This window comes from Pagrus major, chromosome 4, assembly GCF_040436345.1.
Source record: "Pagrus major chromosome 4, Pma_NU_1.0".
NCBI lineage: Eukaryota > Metazoa > Chordata > Actinopteri > Spariformes > Sparidae > Pagrus > Pagrus major.
Genome location: NC_133218.1, coordinates 27663225 through 27682026, shown reverse-complemented (window position 1 = coordinate 27682026; position 18802 = coordinate 27663225). Strand labels below are relative to the sequence as shown.

The 18802-nt window shown below is 39.5% G+C and overlaps 1 protein-coding gene across 1 annotated transcript in view; it reads right to left on the bottom strand.

Annotated features, from left to right (window-relative positions):
- myom2b (myomesin 2b) overlaps positions 1 to 18802 on the bottom strand; it is a 30190-nt gene extending 11388 nt beyond the window's left edge. The window contains exons 1-28 of the mRNA XM_073464260.1: positions 18705 to 18802; positions 15584 to 15641; positions 15186 to 15340; positions 14856 to 14942; positions 12357 to 12445; positions 11943 to 11993; positions 11655 to 11819; positions 11091 to 11252; positions 10697 to 10838; positions 9722 to 9921; positions 9147 to 9200; positions 8870 to 8997; positions 8267 to 8450; positions 7984 to 8158; positions 7757 to 7878; positions 7417 to 7604; positions 7086 to 7212; positions 6756 to 6934; positions 5709 to 5823; positions 5236 to 5398; positions 4956 to 5062; positions 3867 to 3911; positions 3320 to 3456; positions 2544 to 2688; positions 2187 to 2249; positions 1774 to 1841; positions 764 to 877; positions 411 to 498 (exon numbers count right to left, since the gene is read on the bottom strand). Coding sequence (XP_073320361.1) covers positions 411 to 498; positions 764 to 877; positions 1774 to 1841; positions 2187 to 2249; positions 2544 to 2688; positions 3320 to 3456; positions 3867 to 3911; positions 4956 to 5062; positions 5236 to 5398; positions 5709 to 5823; positions 6756 to 6934; positions 7086 to 7212; positions 7417 to 7604; positions 7757 to 7878; positions 7984 to 8158; positions 8267 to 8450; positions 8870 to 8997; positions 9147 to 9200; positions 9722 to 9921; positions 10697 to 10838; positions 11091 to 11252; positions 11655 to 11819; positions 11943 to 11993; positions 12357 to 12445; positions 14856 to 14942; positions 15186 to 15340; positions 15584 to 15641; positions 18705 to 18787 — 3394 coding nt within the window. The 5' untranslated portion in view covers positions 18788 to 18802. The remainder of the gene's footprint in view (positions 1 to 410; positions 499 to 763; positions 878 to 1773; positions 1842 to 2186; positions 2250 to 2543; positions 2689 to 3319; positions 3457 to 3866; positions 3912 to 4955; positions 5063 to 5235; positions 5399 to 5708; positions 5824 to 6755; positions 6935 to 7085; positions 7213 to 7416; positions 7605 to 7756; positions 7879 to 7983; positions 8159 to 8266; positions 8451 to 8869; positions 8998 to 9146; positions 9201 to 9721; positions 9922 to 10696; positions 10839 to 11090; positions 11253 to 11654; positions 11820 to 11942; positions 11994 to 12356; positions 12446 to 14855; positions 14943 to 15185; positions 15341 to 15583; positions 15642 to 18704) is intronic.

Genomic DNA, 18802 nt, shown 5'->3' with positions numbered 1-18802 from the left:
GACAGTAAAAATGCACACAGAGGTTCAAGCTTGAAGGACAGCAGACTACCAGCTCAAGTGACAAACATTTACAGCTACATTAAAATTGATTTCTCATGATTAGATACAGCCAGCAGGTGAGGAGTTTGTCACATAGCAAGAACTGTTTTTATACCTGAGTCGGAAAAACAAGGTTGGGGTTAGAGGGTTTGTTAAAAATTCATTAGTTTACCATGTGCAGATAGTGTATATATTGGGATCATTTATCCCACTTTTTAATGAGCATCAAGCTCTTTTTTAGTTTGTAGTTGTGATTGGCCATTAACACTGAGGGTTCTAATTTATTCTCAGTTAGACAACCAGCCAGCCAGAAATTCAGCGAATTACTCAATTAATCAGTGAGATAAATTAAGTATGAAAGATATGTTTACCTTTTCCAGAGATGTCAATTTGGCTCATATCTTTTCCTCTGTCATCACTGATGGTGGCCTTATAAACTCCTGCTGTCTTCAGTGAAAACTGCAGGAGAAACAAAACAGAAAATGCGTAAAACTGAATAAGGAACATACAGGAATACAGATTTGTTGTATTCTGACTGTGAACACATCGTGAGGTCTGTGTCCTCGTTTTTGGATCCTCAGAGAAACGCTAAAATTATGTAACATTGCAGTGTTTTTGTAACTAAACAAATCACTGAAAAAATAATCATACACAGAAATAACAGCGTTATACACTACACTGTTTTATAGCATCCATGAGAGTGGCAGTACCAAATTGCAATTACCAGTTTAATTGGTAGTTTACAGACTCCAGATCCCAGGTCAGGCTTCACATCAGGGATGATCTCTGTGTCTTCTTTAAACCAGTGGAACACTGATTCCTTCTTTAAATTAGCAACCTGTAACAAAACATAATTACAAATATTATCATTAACAAGGTGTTTTCTTCTTTAGTACCTTCTATAAAGCAGTCCATCATATCCCGATTCAAATGCACCATGCTGAAAAAAAAACTGCATAACTCTGCCTCTAAAAGTCATTTATCCGTCCTGAGTTAAGATGTGTCGCACCTCATCTTTTCATGGCAACCAGGGCTATTTAACACTTGGAGTGTAACCGATCCATTAGAGATGTTCTACGGGCAAAATCAGCAATATAAATTTAGTGTAGTTCCACCTTATACAAACCTGTTAGCAATGCCATTAATGCAGCACGCCTCAGATTTTATAACTCATTACAAGATGCAAATCCAACAAGTCAGTGATGTGTGTAAAGTTCAGTTTATACAGCAGTTCATTAAGACAGAGAGATACCTCAACATCTGTACTCAATTACTCTCACCCCATTTCTCCGATAAAAAATGTGCTTTTTCCCTCAGGAGACATTGGCCTGTCGTTCTTTTTAAGGAATATATTGTACCCAAACTATTTTTGCTTGAAAAGATTTTTAGTCACTCACAACACTCACTCACTTTATTTCCTCCATATGTTTGTTGTGTTTTTACATCATTCAAAATGCACTAAACTACCAGATAAAACAGATGTCAGCTTCAGATTGTCTCGAGGGACATGAACACTTCTTTGATTTTAAAATTGTTCTAATTACATCCTTCATGCTAACAAAGCCAAGAATAAATCCTGACAGTCTAATTCTGGTTATTTTCAATCTGGACCTTATTATTATGCAGCATTGTCGCATCCTGCACCAGATAACGGCTCATCAGCTATTCGCAAGTCAGCCTCCCATTTGTTTAGAGTGTAAATATTCGATAATTATTACGTTCGGCTGTGTTTACCTTGCAGACCAAAGTGACAGAGCAGTCGTCTCCAACCTGGAGTGACAGGAACTCACTGAAGTGGGGACCTGTGGTGAATAAAGGCAGCAGAGACAGAAGGTATGAACAAAATACTTGTGGATCTTGACTGTTTGAGCTCTTTTAAATGCCTTGTGCATTAGTTAAGTTCGAATCTCCTCATGCACCTACCATAGCTGTTCTGTAAATCTCAAGTCAGACCTTGTTTTGTCATGTAGCGAGCCATTTGAAATGGTTCCATTTTGAGTTTTAAGGCTCCAACTGCCTACTCTGTTTCTTTTCCTGTACACTCACTGATTAAATGAATTGTCTCCCAGGCAACATAGTGGTGTGCCGCTCAGGGTCGAGTAAAGCTCATACAAGCTTAAAAGTGGATGATGTTTTGTGCTGCTTACCCTCCTTGACTCTGATGTACTCCCTCCTCTGGAAGTCGGCCTCGGCCAGTGCTGCCTTGAAAGCTGTGTGCACATACAGATACACAGAAACAGAGAATAACTAAAAGATCAAAGCATTGCCAGTGGTTTCTATAGATTCTTTCAGTGAATTTATCTAGCTAATGCGCTTCTGTATGAAGGTGGAATCAAATATATGAGAAAAACAAACCAACCTTGACATTAATCAACTGGAATCATTTCCACAATGCAGTTTCTTATGCTAGAGATGCAGTAAGTCTAAAGTCAAACATCAATAGGCTGTGTTCATTTTGGCTGAGGTTGCTGCTATAGAGAGAAATCAGACCTCTCCTCTCTTACCATCTCCAATCAGAACCAGGGAGCTCTGTGCTTTGCCGCCTCCATCTGTGATCTGGCAGGTAAATGTGCCCTCATTCTCGTCGGTGAAATGGTCCATGATGAACTCAATGATACCTGTAGAGACGTCATGACCCATCTTGTTGGGCTGCAGAGAAATAGAGTTGTTTTTTTGTAAAAACAAAAGGCCACAATGTACTCAAAGCTAGACTTGGTTGAAAATTGCTGTTTTTCACTGCATTTATGGTTCAAATTGGGGTTGTACTGCTGGCATTGGTATCAGTGAGTACACAACTCTATGCACCCATCTGATACCACGTAATGTATCTATCGGAAACAGGACCATGGTACTACCCAGCAGTGGCCCGTACACCTGTATGCAACTTAACAGATTTTTTACTGCACAATAGTCAATATCCATAAATATCAAGTGACTTGTAGCACATTGATAACATAACATCCATACAGGGGTAATAGTATACATTACACCATCGGTCGACACTGTGTATTGTTGTAGACTAACCGTTTCCTTGCAAAGTGCAGTAATAAGTGACATCATAATGCATTATAGTAGGCTATTCAGAGCCTTTGAGACGGCCTTCAGGCAGTTTGGCATAACTGGATTTGGAGAATCATGACTTCACTGTATCAGAACACCTCTAGTTTTAATTTTGCAACAAGGGCAGACATACAATTCTTTCACCTTGAAGCCAGAAAGTCTTTTTTTTTTTTCTAATTTCTCTGCGTCTGTCCATGCCTCAAACTACAGTGTATCTTACATCAGCTCCAGAAAGTTCCTTGTTGTTGGCAAAGAATTTGTAGGTGACTTTGGAGGAAATCTCCTCAGCCTGCAGCCAGAACCTCATTCTGCCTCTCTCCAAAATCTTATAGGCCAACTCTGATTTCAGCGGGATGACTATAGGAGAGAAGACCAGAGTTGAACGTTACGGGTTCAAAAACATTATTGCACTCAATTACTTATAACTTAACCAAACTATAAGTAAGAGATGAGGAGGGGAAAGGAGAAGAGGCCAAAAGACCAGGAGAAGTGTATTGTGGTTAGGCAGGTGATGCAAAAGCAGGTAAGACTTTTTTTGAATCAAATAAAAAAGAGAAATGCGCTCGTAAAAGAAGAAAGAAATCTGAAAGGTTCAAAGCGAGTCAGAACAAAGCAAAATGAAGGCGTGAAAGGGAGAAAGCGGGAAAGAGAGAGAGTGGGTAAGACAGATTAAAGACGCGGCGGAGGAAAACGTGTGAGAAAAGAGAGATTAAAAGGACAAAGAGAGAGATTATGAGAGATGGAGAGAGTCAGCCAGAGGTACCTACTTGGGTGTCTGATTTCGTAGCTGAGTGCCAGCATCTTCGCCAACTCTGAAACGTGAAGAGACAACTTATTCATTTCATGCAGCCGTGGGCACCAATAAGCAACTAAAAAACATCTTACAATTTGTACGCAGATGTCATTTTATCTTGATGGCGCGATTCGAGCACCAAGTTTGGCACCAAGTTTGGAGTTGGAGAAGTGAGTACTGTTATTGTGTTTAATAGATCGAGGCAGATAAATGCACACTTACAAAGCTGTAGTGGGGACAATACATTATGGCTCAGCGTTCTTTCAAGCCTAGAACTGGACCCAAAGGTCCACTTTGAAACTGCATTAAGAGTAAGTACATTAAATGATCAGAGTCTTCCCAAGTACCTGTGATATAAGTGAAATATATGAAACCTTGTGTACTAGGAGTTTGGACATTATTGTAAGTAAGGCTGAATAACTGAGAGCCAAATGGGAAGCAATCTGTGTAATGCGCACTGAATAACATATTATAGCCTGGCAGCGAAGTGTTGCAATAGCGGGAAAAATATTGTGAAACTTTCTGACAGAAAACCCTTTGCCACAAAGACGTGCTTTTAAAACATACACACTGCCCCAAGCAGGGAGAAATGTTGTGAGCAACTGCTCTGCTAGCATTCATCAGATGTGTAATGAAATTGTTTGTTGCCTGCATGCCTGTGTGATCGTTTTTAGTCACCGTCTCGTCGCTTTCATCTTTATTTCATCCCACACAGTGCCCGCCTCAGTTCTTCGACACATACTTTCCTTTTATATTTTGCTTTTGATACTTAACAGCTGTTCAAATTTTCATGATCAAGGCATAAAAGATATTTGCATGCAGAACTTTAACAGATGAAGGAAACACATATATTTAGTGTTATTTAATGTAATATAAAAGATGTAAAGATAATTATGGTAACAATTCATGTCAAAGTATGCCGACAGGAATAAATGATCTGTCAGCCTAGGGCGTAAATAACACAAATGATTGTAGATAGAAGTCAGAACTGAGTTCCCGTACATTTTGAAAGAGTTTGGCTGGCACCAGAGCCACTCTTACACAGCAATAGGTGGCATCATACCTTCAGCAGTGATTGTATGGCTGGATGAGACTCCCTCTGTGTTGGTGACAGAAACAGAGTACGTCCCAAAGTCTTCTTTGTCTGCACTCGTAAAGATCATCTTAGAACTAGGATGCAGACACAGACAGACAGATACGGGGATGATGCACATTCAAGATCTCAAAATGCATTTTTTATGGTATCCAGCTGTTTGTGTTTGTGTATCATGTGTACGCATAAATACTGTATTTGTGTGACTGTGTCTGTGTCTGTGTGTATGCGTGTGGGTGTGTGTTCTTACGTGCTGCCTTCAGTCTTAATCATAACGCCCTTGGAGAAATCTGTGATTTCTTTATAGTCTTTCTTCCAGATGAACTGAGAGCCCTCGTTTATTTGGCAGGACTCGAATGACAGAACAATGTCGCCTGACTTCTCATCCACGACACAGGACACCTCCTGTGAACCTTGAATACACAAAGAGACAAGAGGAGCAAAAATGTTTAAACTGCACACATTTCAGTCTCCAAAAAACACAGAAGGAATATAGTCCATAGACTTTTATATTTCAGTGGGATTTTATTATATTTGTCCGCTCCATTCCCCACTTTGATCTTGCCTCCAGCTCTTTGAAAAAGAGTGCATCATTCCAGCTTGGCAAAGCCATGTGTTCACTATGTTGTGTGTTTTCAAAGACAAACTTGGTGATGCCAGATGGAAAATGGTCAAGATGACACACATTTGAAAACAATCCTGCTGTCTATGAATAAACGTTACCTGCCGCAGCCTTGGCAGTCACAGGGTCAGAGGCCATTGAGGCCATACCCACTCCTGCCGCATTGGCCGCACGCACTCTGAACACGTAGCTAGTGCCCATCTCCAGACCTGTTACCTAGGAAGCAAGGAGACAACCTAGTGTTAGTGAAGGGATGGTACACTGGTGTTAATCATAAATTGGGGCAAATTTGATAGATAAAGTGACTGTCAGATTAACTTTGTTGCAATGTGTTTTTCCACAACATCAGAAACTGTTCCAGATGGTCCAGTTTCTGAGAAAAGTTATGAGACAGTGACAGCAGCAGTAAATTCTGAGATCCAGCAGCTTCTGCAGCTGATAAATGCAGGATGTATCGCCATATACCAGCATCCAGACCAATTATTTTATTTTAGATTTTTGGTGACAAATTCATTAATCAAATTTTATCACTCATAATTAAACTGTACTGTTTTGCAACCCATGTTTTATTAGGCCACTAAATATTACAGAGTAATCAAAACCATATAATGTTGATTTGTTGACTGACCAAATGAGATTAATCATGTAAAAGCTACTTTTCATTCTAAAATCAAGCACATCCATTTACCGTCTTATCTTGTTTTTTTGTACTATTTAACCCGGTAACTGTTTCCTTTATCCACTAGGTGTCAGCATTACACAGTTTAAGTGTATCACTGCACTGTACAGAAGGATGAATACCTCACAAACGTAATGTATGTGTCATTTGAAAATTATAGCAAACAGGTGCCAGCATCCTGTTTCTCCACAATAATATTTTGGCTGACCAACAGGACAAAACCTAAAAATATGAAGTGTACTGTCATTAAAGACAAAAAGAAATCGTAAGTCAGGAAGTTGGAACCAGAGAATTGTTGGCTTTTTTTGCTCAAAAAATCAAAACTGTGGAATAGATTGATTATCATTTAATCCACCGATCAACTAATTTGTGATTTTTATGTCAAACTGCAGTGTATCCAGGTAATAAATGGAAGGATTTCAGATAAATAATCATACTGGAACATAAACCATATTAAAGATGCTCTCACCTTGTGGAAGCGGTGACTGACAGCTGTTTGATTGGCCGTGGTCCACTCAGAAGTGCCCTTCTTAGCGTACTCAACATGATAGCCTGTGATTGGTCCAGAACCAGGGTAGACAGGCTTCTGCCACTCAACCACCACTGAGTTATCTCTCACTTCAGTGAAGGTCAGATTATAGGCAGGGCCTAAAGGACACACAGAGCGAGAGGAAACACGTTTGTACATGTGTGGACATTTCAATGACGACATTAACTCTCGTCCTGTTGATTATTATCGAGGTATTTTGGTTTCATGTTTCGTGTGTCATGAATTAGTCAGAGGATGACGTTTACTAACCAGGCTCCGGCATGGTCCAGGCCTCACAGGTGAAGTCAGCTGAATGTTTGGAGGCTGGTCCGAGGCCAGCCAGGTTGGCTGCATACGCCTGGAACTGATAGACTGCTCCCTCTGTCAAGCCCTCCACCTGTCAGTAAAATGTTATCATGGTTACTAATATGCCACACACAAACGGATAAATAACACTGACTGACCCAGATATTTTCCTTAGAATGTGGAAAACCAAATCAAACCATTTTTAAAACAAAGATACCTGACTTATGTGCTTGTATTCAATTTATATATGTATAAAAAAAATAAGGAAATAAGGTAACAACAGACATTACTGTACCTTATAAAGTCTTTCAGAGATTGGTGGGATGTGAATCTCCCTCCACATGGTTGTTCCGCTGCGTCTTTTGTCCACATAGTACTCCTTGATCTTTGATCCTCCAGAGTGAAGAGGTTTCTTCCAGTTCAGAACCATTGAATGGCCGTCACAGTTCAGCATTGCGATGTCGTAAGGAGCAGAGGGATGAGCTAAAAAGGCAGTGTTGAATTTTAAAATGTATAATAATACAACAATCATTAAAATAGTCATCACAGTCCGGCAGCGAGATTTTTAAAAGCAGATTATCATCATTATCATCATCATCATTAATCAGAATGACCAAAAAATATAATATACTGACTGAGGGCAGCCTTGACAGTCAGAGGTGAGGACTCCTGGGATTCATCGCTAAGACCTATCTCATTGATAGCCTGGACACGGAACACATAGGTTTCTCCTTTGGTCAGACCGCTAACCACAAACCTGCAGAAACAAACCCACTCGCAGTAATCAGTCAGTAATCAAGAGAATCAAACAAAGAAACATTTCTGCGCAATACAGTCGGTTGTTGATGGGTTGAAAACATACTTGGTGTTCTTGCGAGGTTTGTGATTGGCCGATTCCCAGTCCTTGGACCCCTTCACACACTGATCAATGTAGTAGCCAATCAGATTGTTTGGTTCCTTTGGTGGAGCCCACTGGATGAGGACAGAGGTGTCTGTTTCCCTGGTGGCAATTACCTGACCGGGTGCAGATGGCACACCTGAAGACATTTCACAGACAATCATAAACACAGCAGCAGCGTCAGTGTGGATTCATTCCACTGGTGTAGAAAATAGATGTGTGTTACACTGTGAAGCCATAAACAGACCTTTGAGTTGCAGGGTCTCAATAGTTGCACTTGGCTCTGATGGCTCACTGTTTCCATAGATATTGGCAGACAAAACTCTGAACTGATAGTGTTTGCCCTCTGCCAGGTCAAAGACAGCATAACGGGGAGACCGAATGGGGACCTGAGTGTTAACACGCTGCCACGCACCACTTTCTACCAAGCTCTGTGGGGCGAGCGAGAGAGAGAGAGAGAGAGAGAGAGAGCATTGTAGCCTGAATGGTGATGAGAAGTTTGCTTGATATCTCTCAGCTTTATTAACAATTAAATTCAGTCAGCTTTGGGCTTGTTCCAGCATATAACACGTAAGTTAATTTTAGAAAAGAAAGTCAGATTGTTGGACCAAATATAATGTAGCATAGCATTACATCTTGGAGGAAAATGTTGTACTTTTTACTCCACTACACTTATTTGATTAATTTAGAGGAAAAAAATCAGAAAAATACTGAATACAGGATCCAATAATTAGCCAGTTTGACATGAGTCGACAATAATCAGTGAATCCATAGTATACAGTACATACAAACATGTAAATACATGTATAATTTACTTTTAGCAGCACTGGTAAAAGTACAACATTGTTACCTTTTCTATGAAGTACCACATGGGAGCCTTGCTGGAATATGCTGGGGCTTTCCAGCTCAGAACAACATATGTCCTGTCTATTTCTGAGACACTGATTCCTGATGGAGCACCTGGAGGCTTTCCTTCAGCTGCACAGAAACACACACACATAAATGATTAAGTATATATTAACACTTGCACTGTGAGACATCTACCATTGTCGTCTGGCTGTACATTAATTCACCGGAAGGACATCGTAGAAGAATATGGAAATGTTTTCATTTTAGAAAATTCTCACCTTCCACTTCATCATGGTAAGACACAATGTTTAGTTTTCCTCCAAGTTTTTTGGCTGCAGGAAGAAAAAAACAACATGATCACCAATCTGCTTTACGTTGAGGTAACGGGACTTTATCTATTGCTCGCTTGGAAAAATTGTTTAGCTAGAGATGAGTTAACATTCTGTGGTTCTTGAAATGCATCAAACAGCACACTGGGATGCAAGTCTTACTGTTCATCACATTATCTAATCAATTCATGTGGAATTTTGATCAATGGTGACAGGAGGACCAGTTATTTTTTAAACTGCACTGACCAAGAAAAGGCACGTCATTCAAACATTTTTTTTAACTTCCTCTATATATCAATGATTTGACCTAAACTGTATGAAACCATTAATAACTGACTATATGATGAATTGTGTCCAGTCAGTCAATGTCACAAATTATTTATTTAGATTCCATCCAAAACATACCAAAACAGCAATAACATTTGGTACGTCAGAGACTACAGAACACATTTCCTCAAGTCTTCAAATGGTGTAATATAAAAGGCAGAGATGACATTTCTCTGTACTAATCCAGTTAAACCCACCATGGAGCTTCTCAAACTCAGTGGGGTCCAGCGCAGCGATAGGATCAGACATGCGGGATGCTTTGCTGATTCCGTGCGAGTTGACTGCTCTGACTCTGAAGTAGTAGGAGTGTCCTTCAAACAGCCCAGACACTGGGTATTTACAAATTTTAATGGGGTGATCATTGCATTGGGCCCAGTTTTCAGTTCCAACCTCACATCTATAAAATGAACAGCACAAGAGACAGGAAGTGGTGTTAGGAAAGTTACATATTATATACACAGGTTTAGATTAATAAAATATAGATTATTTTGACTGGTATCATGTTGTTAAAGCCTCTGCCTAAATCAGAACCATATAAAAGAAGTCACCATCATTATGTCATCACAAGTTGTTACAACAAATTTAATTATTGACAAGAGTAAAGTTCTGATGTAGTGGAGGTTCAATTTGCAGAGGACATTTTTACAAGGCCGGGCCATAAAAGTTGGTGCAACTCGATTACAGCAATTAATCTACCTGACAGCACAAGAATAATGGAGGAACACGGGCAGTAATACAGATGAAATTATTATAGTGATCAATTTTGGGCTGTGTATTAGAATAGAGTGGATTGTCCATTGTAAAAGTAACAGGTGCATCAATTAAAGTTAGCTTCACAGTCATCATCTTTGTCTATTATGGTGCTCGGCGAAAGTGTAAGAGTTAGCTGCATTAAAAAATATATAGAAACAGTGATTGCTTGCAAAAGATACTTAGTTTAAACTCTAAGAGTATTTAAGGTTGTGTTGTACAGAAAGGGTCAATAATAAAATGAATGGAGTACAGTACACTAACAAGTACATTAAAATATTTCAGTATAGAGTCAAAGGAAGGACTCCCTGTGCCTAAAAGACAAAAAACCCCAAACCAAACAAACTCTATGTGATGACTTACAGTTTGTTTTTATGTTGATCAGTTTAGTTATTTATGGTGTTTATATCAGTAACTCCTACTTGTCCACAAAGTATCCCAGGATTGGTCCCTCTGTGGTGGTATTTGGGGGCTTCCATGACACAATGACATAGTCTCTATTGGCATCATGGATCTTGATGTCCATAGGAGCACCAGGTGCCTTGGCGACTGGGGGAGGACCATCTACACAGGAAGTGACACAGTGACATGTTAAAAAATTTAAGTAATAATTAAATAACCATAGTATCAGAGTCCTTGTCTTAAGATTTATGGAATTTACAATGCCTTTCTTTAAGGGCCGTTTTCTCAATATGACTTTTTTTCTCGTACTCTGAGAAATCTCAATTTCATTAGCACTTACATACAGTACACCAAACTTTCCAGTCTTATTCCTTCCTATAGTCTGAGGGACTGTCTAATGATCCGGCACGTCACCTGCGACAGAAACAAAAGCACTGTGTTCTGCGGTGCCTCCTTTAGTGACCATGCGTAGTGTGTAGAGGCCTTCATCGTCTTTGAAGAGGTTGGGAATAGTCAAGGTGGTGACTCCTCTGCCAGTGTCAATCTTCACCCATTTAGACTCAAACAGGCGCTCGTCTGGAAGAGAGACAGGATCCTGAATTCATTCAATTCCCTGCATAATCCCTACAAACCTCCACTGCAAACTGCTGAAGCAATATATTTCTATAAATTATACATGATTTGATTTGCTTTTGTACCACGTGGCACCTTTATGTAATGTCTACATACTGTACACACACTCAGCAAATTAAACTACTCATGAACTGGGGTTATATCACTAGAGTCTATGTAGCTATTTTCTCTATAAGTAATTAGTAATAAAAATAGTGTCCGTAACATATTCCCATTTTTCCACTACTGTGCCTCTGGCTGCATGTAGACTAGATTGGGTCTGGTAGTCGCCACGGCAGGGGGTATTTATTACCAGCAATTACAGTGTAATTACTTAGTCATAAAATGCTACTTTATAACAATTACCATCTCTGTACCACTGTGCCTCAGGCTGCAGGTTGGCCAGGTTGGGTTCCAGGGTCATGGTAGCAGTCAGACTGGCAGATCCTCCCTCTGAAGAAAACACCGGCCCAAACTTCTCCAGAAAAGTGATGATGATTTTAGTGTAATGGATCTTGGGAAGCATAGCAGCTGAGAGAATGGAGAAAAGGAAGAATGAATGACAGGGAGATGGGAATATGAGAAAAAAGAGACTTGTTATATCATGGTAGTGGTACTGATAGTGTAGTCTCTGGACATTTTTATGATGCTCACCTGTGAAAGGCAACCATGCATAAGGACAGGACTCATCCTCCATCCTGAACCCTACATGATTTAAAAAAAAAACATACCAAAAGATAACCATTATTAGCAGCAGGCATTTGTAAAAAATAACAGCTAAGAAACTGGTGAACAAGCAAAGAGAGAGCAACACACACGAAAGTGCCTCAGCTAAATGTAATGACAAAAGTTATTTTATGAAACTCCAGTTATTGTTACCTGAACAGAGATAATTAAATGTACAGTAATTTTTTATTTTTCAAGACTTATAGATTCCACAGATAGTGCAAGCCAGAATTCAAATCTGGGTTGAATGCTCTCATACGTAGCAGCTTGTTCTGGTGTGACTGTATGATTAAAAACTATACTACAACATCACATACTAGACAATCGGATAGAGGGACTTACTCTTGACCACAATGGAGGCCTGACAAGACACCTGTCCATGGTTGTTACCAGCCACAACAGTGTACTGGGCGGTATCATCAGTTGTGCATCTATAAAAACACAACAAAACACAAGTTAAGTATTCCTTTAATCACATACTCACATACTATTATTGTATTAACCAAAAGATTTCTTAAAACAGCCTTCGGATGTGTAAATAAAACCACAGGTTTGGGTTTTTATCTTAGCAAGGTTCTTCCTCACCCTGATATCAAGCCCCGGATGTTTGTGTGAGTCTTTAGTTATGTTTACAGTCACCTATAAAACATGGGAAATGTCTACATACCAGACGCACCGTGTGTCCACAAAGATCTGCTCCACTGAAGTAATCTTTACAAGGTGTATGAAACCAATGCACCAAATAAGCAATAATTTCCCACATGATTGCATCTTGCTGCGAGAGAAAATCAGCAGCTAGATAAGACAGATTAAGTAATGCTCCGACTTGGCTTTAGACATAATACTTTGAGAGAGTGCTTTAAAGTTGTAATATACGCTTTGTGAATAGATGACAGTAATTTTCTTTCAGAACTGGTTAAATTTCCAGGGATTTTTCACAGAAAATATTATTTTACAATCAAATCTGTTGCAGAAAAATACGTGGCGTGATCAAGTTCCAAATGCAACATGATGCATCGCCTTCTGTTTCTCTTGTGATTGTCATGCTTCCTCTAAATTATATTTCCATGAGATGTTGCTGCTTTTGTTCCCACTAGAGCCATACAGCCACAAATGTTTGACAACCTGAAAAGAAAGCACCAAGCAAACAAGTTGCAAAAGCTTCTGATCTAGACAAATCTGTTGTCAGATGGTGCGAGCCAAGAAAGCCTGTTAGAGAGATATCAAGAGAAACGCTTTGAGGCAGAAGAGGGCTTCATGACTTAAAGACTAACACCAACCTCTGAGTTTAACCTCTTACTTGTTTCATTCAGTCTTTATCCCTCAGTCTGTTCCTCTCTGTATTGCTCTCCCACCCTGATGCTCTTCTCACCAACTTTACAGAAACCTCAAATTACAGCAGTATCATCTAACATGGGAATTTCAGCCCATGCAGAGTGCGGGGAGTTGAGGGAGAGCAGCAAATGTTTTTTGGATCATAATAGCATTCAGTAAATCCTTCAAATGCACAGAATTGTTTGCACTGCTGCAAATGTGTGTGGGGGGGTCTACATGAATACCATGGTGTAAGGATCAAGGATTGAGAGGTTGGTAGGATTCTGCATTCTGTCATGAGCCTGGCTTAAAATTACGACAGGCTGCTGGTAATTTGCAATTCAAAAGAGATTTCTCCTCTGCGGTCTTCCAGCCTGTTTTTAAAACTATCCCAAGCCCTTCATGGTAGCTGTCTTTTTGACCATTTTGTTGTTGTTTTTTTCACAGAAAACACACAACCTTCTGTGTAAAGGGTAATCTATGTCAAGGTCTTGTGAGTTTAAGTTCACTCAGGAAGATGATGGGACTATTACGGAGTAATGGCCGTTGGCTTATCTGTGTGTATGTAACAGACAGAAGGAGCTAAAGGTGACTGGATCCGAGCGGAGAGTGATGACTTAAAGAATCCTGGAGTATCACGTAGCACTGAGGTCAGCAGTCGAACAGCTGAGCTTCCTAAGACTGGAGGGAGAGGGGTAGATGCCCCCTCCTCTCCCCCACATATCTGTACTCAAACAGCCTCCCCACACAGTCAGTCAGCTGACTCTGATGTCATTACTACCTCTGTGAATCTGTGCGGCGATCCTGATGAGACTCTGGAGGCAGATTTTCCTCATGGTTCAAGAGGTAGTCTTGGGATAGATGATTAGCCAGTCAGTGACCCAAGTGGGCAAGAGTCATGAATCACACACCCAATAAATGGACAATTAATTGTGTCCTTAAAGCCTAACGAACATATTAAATATATTTCCCAACATATTAGCCGCTTGGAAAACCTGTTTTACATATTTAGACACCTACATTGTTTACATCAGCTTGTAGCCTTTTTATTTTCTTTTATTACTACTGTTTCATGTACCTCATGGGCTTCTGCATGCATAGCAAAAAGCAAGGAACAATTAGGGGTTACTAGTAATTTATTCTGGCACTTAAAGTTGGGAAAATAAAAAAAAGATAACCTGACGTTGTGACGGATCTAGACTTAGAATTTGCGTAATGGAACTCAACAGCATCTCATTTGACATTTTTCTGCCTGTTAAACATCCTCATGTTTTAAACTCCATATCTGCATTTTATAACGCAGTTGTTCTGTTAAATAGTTTGAACTTTACAAGTCTCCCTCCAGAAGACATAAGACGTGTTTTTTTTTTTTACAAGCGGGGTCGTTCTGAAACTGTAACAAATAAACTGACCTTTATGAGTAAATATGTTTTGTTGTGTGTTGTCCCTTTTAATTTGAAAACCAGCTTATCGAGTAGTAAAACACACGCAATCATTGTAAAGTCTGTGTTCTCTGACTTGCCATACCTTGGGATCTCCAGAGAGTGGATTCCACCTTTAGATTCAACGATGTACTTTCCAGAGGACACATTCAGGATCACATCATCTTTATACCTAAAACATATGAAAATTACAGCTCACAAGCATCAAGACTTTTGGAACCTTAATAGATGACATTGTTAGCAAAACATTAGTTTACACCAATACTAAAATCTGTTATCATGTTACTGTCATATCTAAAAGAAAGAAAAGAAGAGATGATAGGCCAATCTATCAAAAAGTGTTAAACAGCCAGCTTTTAATTGATACATTTAATCAGTTTTAGTATTAGATTTCCATGATTTAGACCTCCCTTACCATTTTACAATGGGCATGGGGAAGCCATCAACAGTGCAGATGAGTTTGACAGGAGTATTTTCATACACGGTGTGGGATCTGACTCTTGCTATGAACTTTGGTCCCCTGATCATCGGCCCCTCACGCACATATTTGTCCAGCATCTTCGCCTTCAACTAGATAAAGAAACAGGAATGCCAATAAATTTGAAAAATGAATAATATTCACTTCTCTCTCCCACACGTCTCTGTATTACCTGATTGCCCTATTACTATAGCACATTATAACAATTGTCATGAACATTAACATTTCTAAAGGTCAACTGTAAATGACACACAACATGAAACACAATATTCATCCAACGTTTAGTCTGGATGGATAGACAAACGTCTGGATGGACAAACTTCACAGATTCTTACCATTTCCTCCACGTGCATGCGTGTTTTGTGCTCATATCTTTCCTCCATCACCTCAGAGCTAAAGACAAAAACTGAGTCAGTTCAGCGGCTTCAGGAAAACAAGGTTTTCAACAGGCCGAGAATTGAGTAAATTATATGTGATTTTGCTTATAAATTACAATTATATGTATTATTAGATGTGATCTTGGAACATGTACCTGCTAGTATGTGGATACTGTAAATGTGACATTAGCCTCATTTAAGGATGCTTTCAAGAAAAATAACATTTACAGTAAGTAGCAGTGTTTTGGAAACAACAAAAAGTCTATGTGAAGACTGCAACAGGCTGTATGCAATTATCTGAAAACTCTCTGAAAAGATAAAAATAAAGGTTATCTATCACAACCTTAGTTCTATGAGCAAAGGCAGAGGCCGCTAGCAAGCTCTGCAGGCCAGCTCATTTTTCTCTGCTGAGCAGCACGCTGAAATGTGACATCATCAGTAAAGGCAATCAGGACTGATCCACCAATCCCTCCTAGTACTTGCTGGAACATGGGCTATTGTAAGTTTACAAGTTTAGAGGTAATTTCTGTGATTACTGTATTAGGATTACTACGTGCAGTAGTTATTTAGTTGTACATTTTCTCACAGGTTTTTTGCTTCGGACAGGCATTAAAAACATAAGGAAGTAAAGCCCCATGCTTTAATTAGAGTTGGGGTGGATCCGATATCAGTATCATGTGCCAATACTGACGCAATTCACTCAATCCGATATCTGATGTCACCGATCCACGCACTGATCCAGATTCTATGAGTTTGATGTTTTTATGAATTAGAAATATGTAATAATGCAATTTTAAGCTAATAGCCAAAAGAATTGTAGCAAAATGTAATTAATGTATTATCAATAAAACAGTTCTACAAATACAACCAGTAGTTTCCACCTTTTTTGTCTCCCAGAAATCTATTAGTTGGACACACAGGCAGAGCTCGCACTTGATCATGAACTACCTATACTGTTACATGATACTGTCTGCAGCTGAGGCAACTAATAACTCAACATGTCCTTAGTTTAGAGATATTGCAGTCTTGAAACACAGAACAGCATCAGGCAGATATCTAACTCCCAGTATCAAAGTCAGATCAGAACTGTGAAACGTAGATCTATCTATCTAAGTGGGCTCACATGGTTGACAGTACAGAGGCTTGAGCACCACAAAGAGAGGATTCTGTACAACGGCGCATTGCAAGATTTCACCTTACTGTTCTACATCTGTGTTTCAGACAGGGTCGTCTTTGCCCCCTGGAAGATTTGCACTACAGAGGGCATTGTTGTATCTGAGACAATTGTTGTGTCCATTTTTGTCAGGAACCATCATGACTAACAATGATTAATCACAACACCCGCCCTGTTTTTAACTGCCATACACAATATCTTTGCATAAAAATCCATGAGCCAAATTCCATATTCAGCAGACTCTATGCCACTAAGGCAACCCATGAGAGGCTGCCTCAGAACTGGCAACAGGCCTGTGGCCTGAGCGCCAAAGATTGCCAGCAGCAGAGACACAGCTGGCACTGGAAAGCTCTGAGTCTTTCATCACTATAGTCCAGAAAGCCATCAGGCCTGAATTGTTCCACCCCTGCCACTGGAAAATCGAGGGGAGTGTCCTGCCGTCCAGAGAGTTGGAGCAATCCTGAAAATCTGGCAGTGACAGACAAAGCAGTTGGTGTAGGGACCGCTGTGATGACACTGAGGCAGGAGGGGGCTGGGTTGCATATTAAGGGATGATGGTGAGACCATCCTTGACCAATAACTGTCTTGGGACGACCATTTACAAAGCCTGTGGGATCTGTGGGTAATTGGTGAAATAAGTAATGTGCAAATTTCAGTGTGCTGCTCTTTAGATTCTCTAGAGTGGGTAAACCTGTGGAAAAGCCTGGAGTTGTTTTGTAATACATTGAGCAATGATAATTTTGAGCACACTAATCATAGTTTAGTTGTATATGATTGGCAAATCAGTCAGTTTGTGGAGGGTAATTACACACAGACAAGCTTCATACTTACTTGAGGTTGAAATAGAAAAGAAGGAAATTGTTCAGGTAAATTAGCTCTATATGAGTAGAAACACTACCACTACATGAGTAAAAAGAAGTCAACACCTTGTTAAAATGGTGCGCTGGTTAGCAGCTTATTAGCAAAAAAAAAAAGAGAGAGGTGAGACAAAATAAGCAGCAGCAAGAATAAGGTTTTTAAATGGTGATTAAAGACATGAAACACAGCAGCAAGAATACCTGTTGGTACTCCTCATAATTCTCACACACATAAACAAACACATACATAAACACTCTATAACGGCTGTGAGATGTGACAGAAAATCTGTTAGCAAAGACATTTTGTACTAATGGTGTTAGACTATCTAGAATTGACGTCAGTCAGTTTGTTACAGTTAAAACGTGATCTTGATTCAATCGAAACTTAACATTTTCTATTTTTCTACATAATATACGTTCCCAGAGAGGGTTATGTTAAATTTAAGTTATTCATCAAGAAAAATCTTGTGTTTTTTTTGTGTTTTATCTTTGGAAAAAGGCAACAGTATCAGATTCTTGCTGCTCGGAGGTTTGGAAAGCTTCTCTTAAGCATTAGAAATATACCAAAATTGAAATGCAAATCCAGAGCAGTTTTTCTGAACCTGCTCACTGATGTGTGGTGTCAATTTGTGAGACCCCCATTAAAACTGTGCAGTTGACTCACTCGCACTTCTGTGCACAGCAGACAGGTTTCAGTGTTTTAACAGAGCACAATGGGGGCGAAAGAAAGTAGTAAGTTACTGTGTGCTGAAGTTGGATTTGGCTTGATATAGCCACTAATGATTAATCTAAAGAATGCTTTGTTCAGCCCTGATATGGATTATGAAGATTCTTGTGAAAACTATTTTCAAGTTTAGCATAGGGTTAGTTTGGTCTTGGTGTAAGCTTGATGTTAAACAGGTTAGCCTTTCTATTCGAAACTAGTCTGGGTTTTTAATTTGTAGGTTTAGCAATGAAAAAGCTTACTACTGTTACAATACTATCATCAGGTTAATGCTTTAGTTCTAAGTACGTACGTTAGCATTAGCCTGTTACATGTATCATATACCTGCTGTATTCTTTAACCACATATCGGCTCTGTTTGTGGTGGTACTCGTGGTTGTAATCGCCACGTTTGATCCACGCTGACATGGTGACACTGTAGAT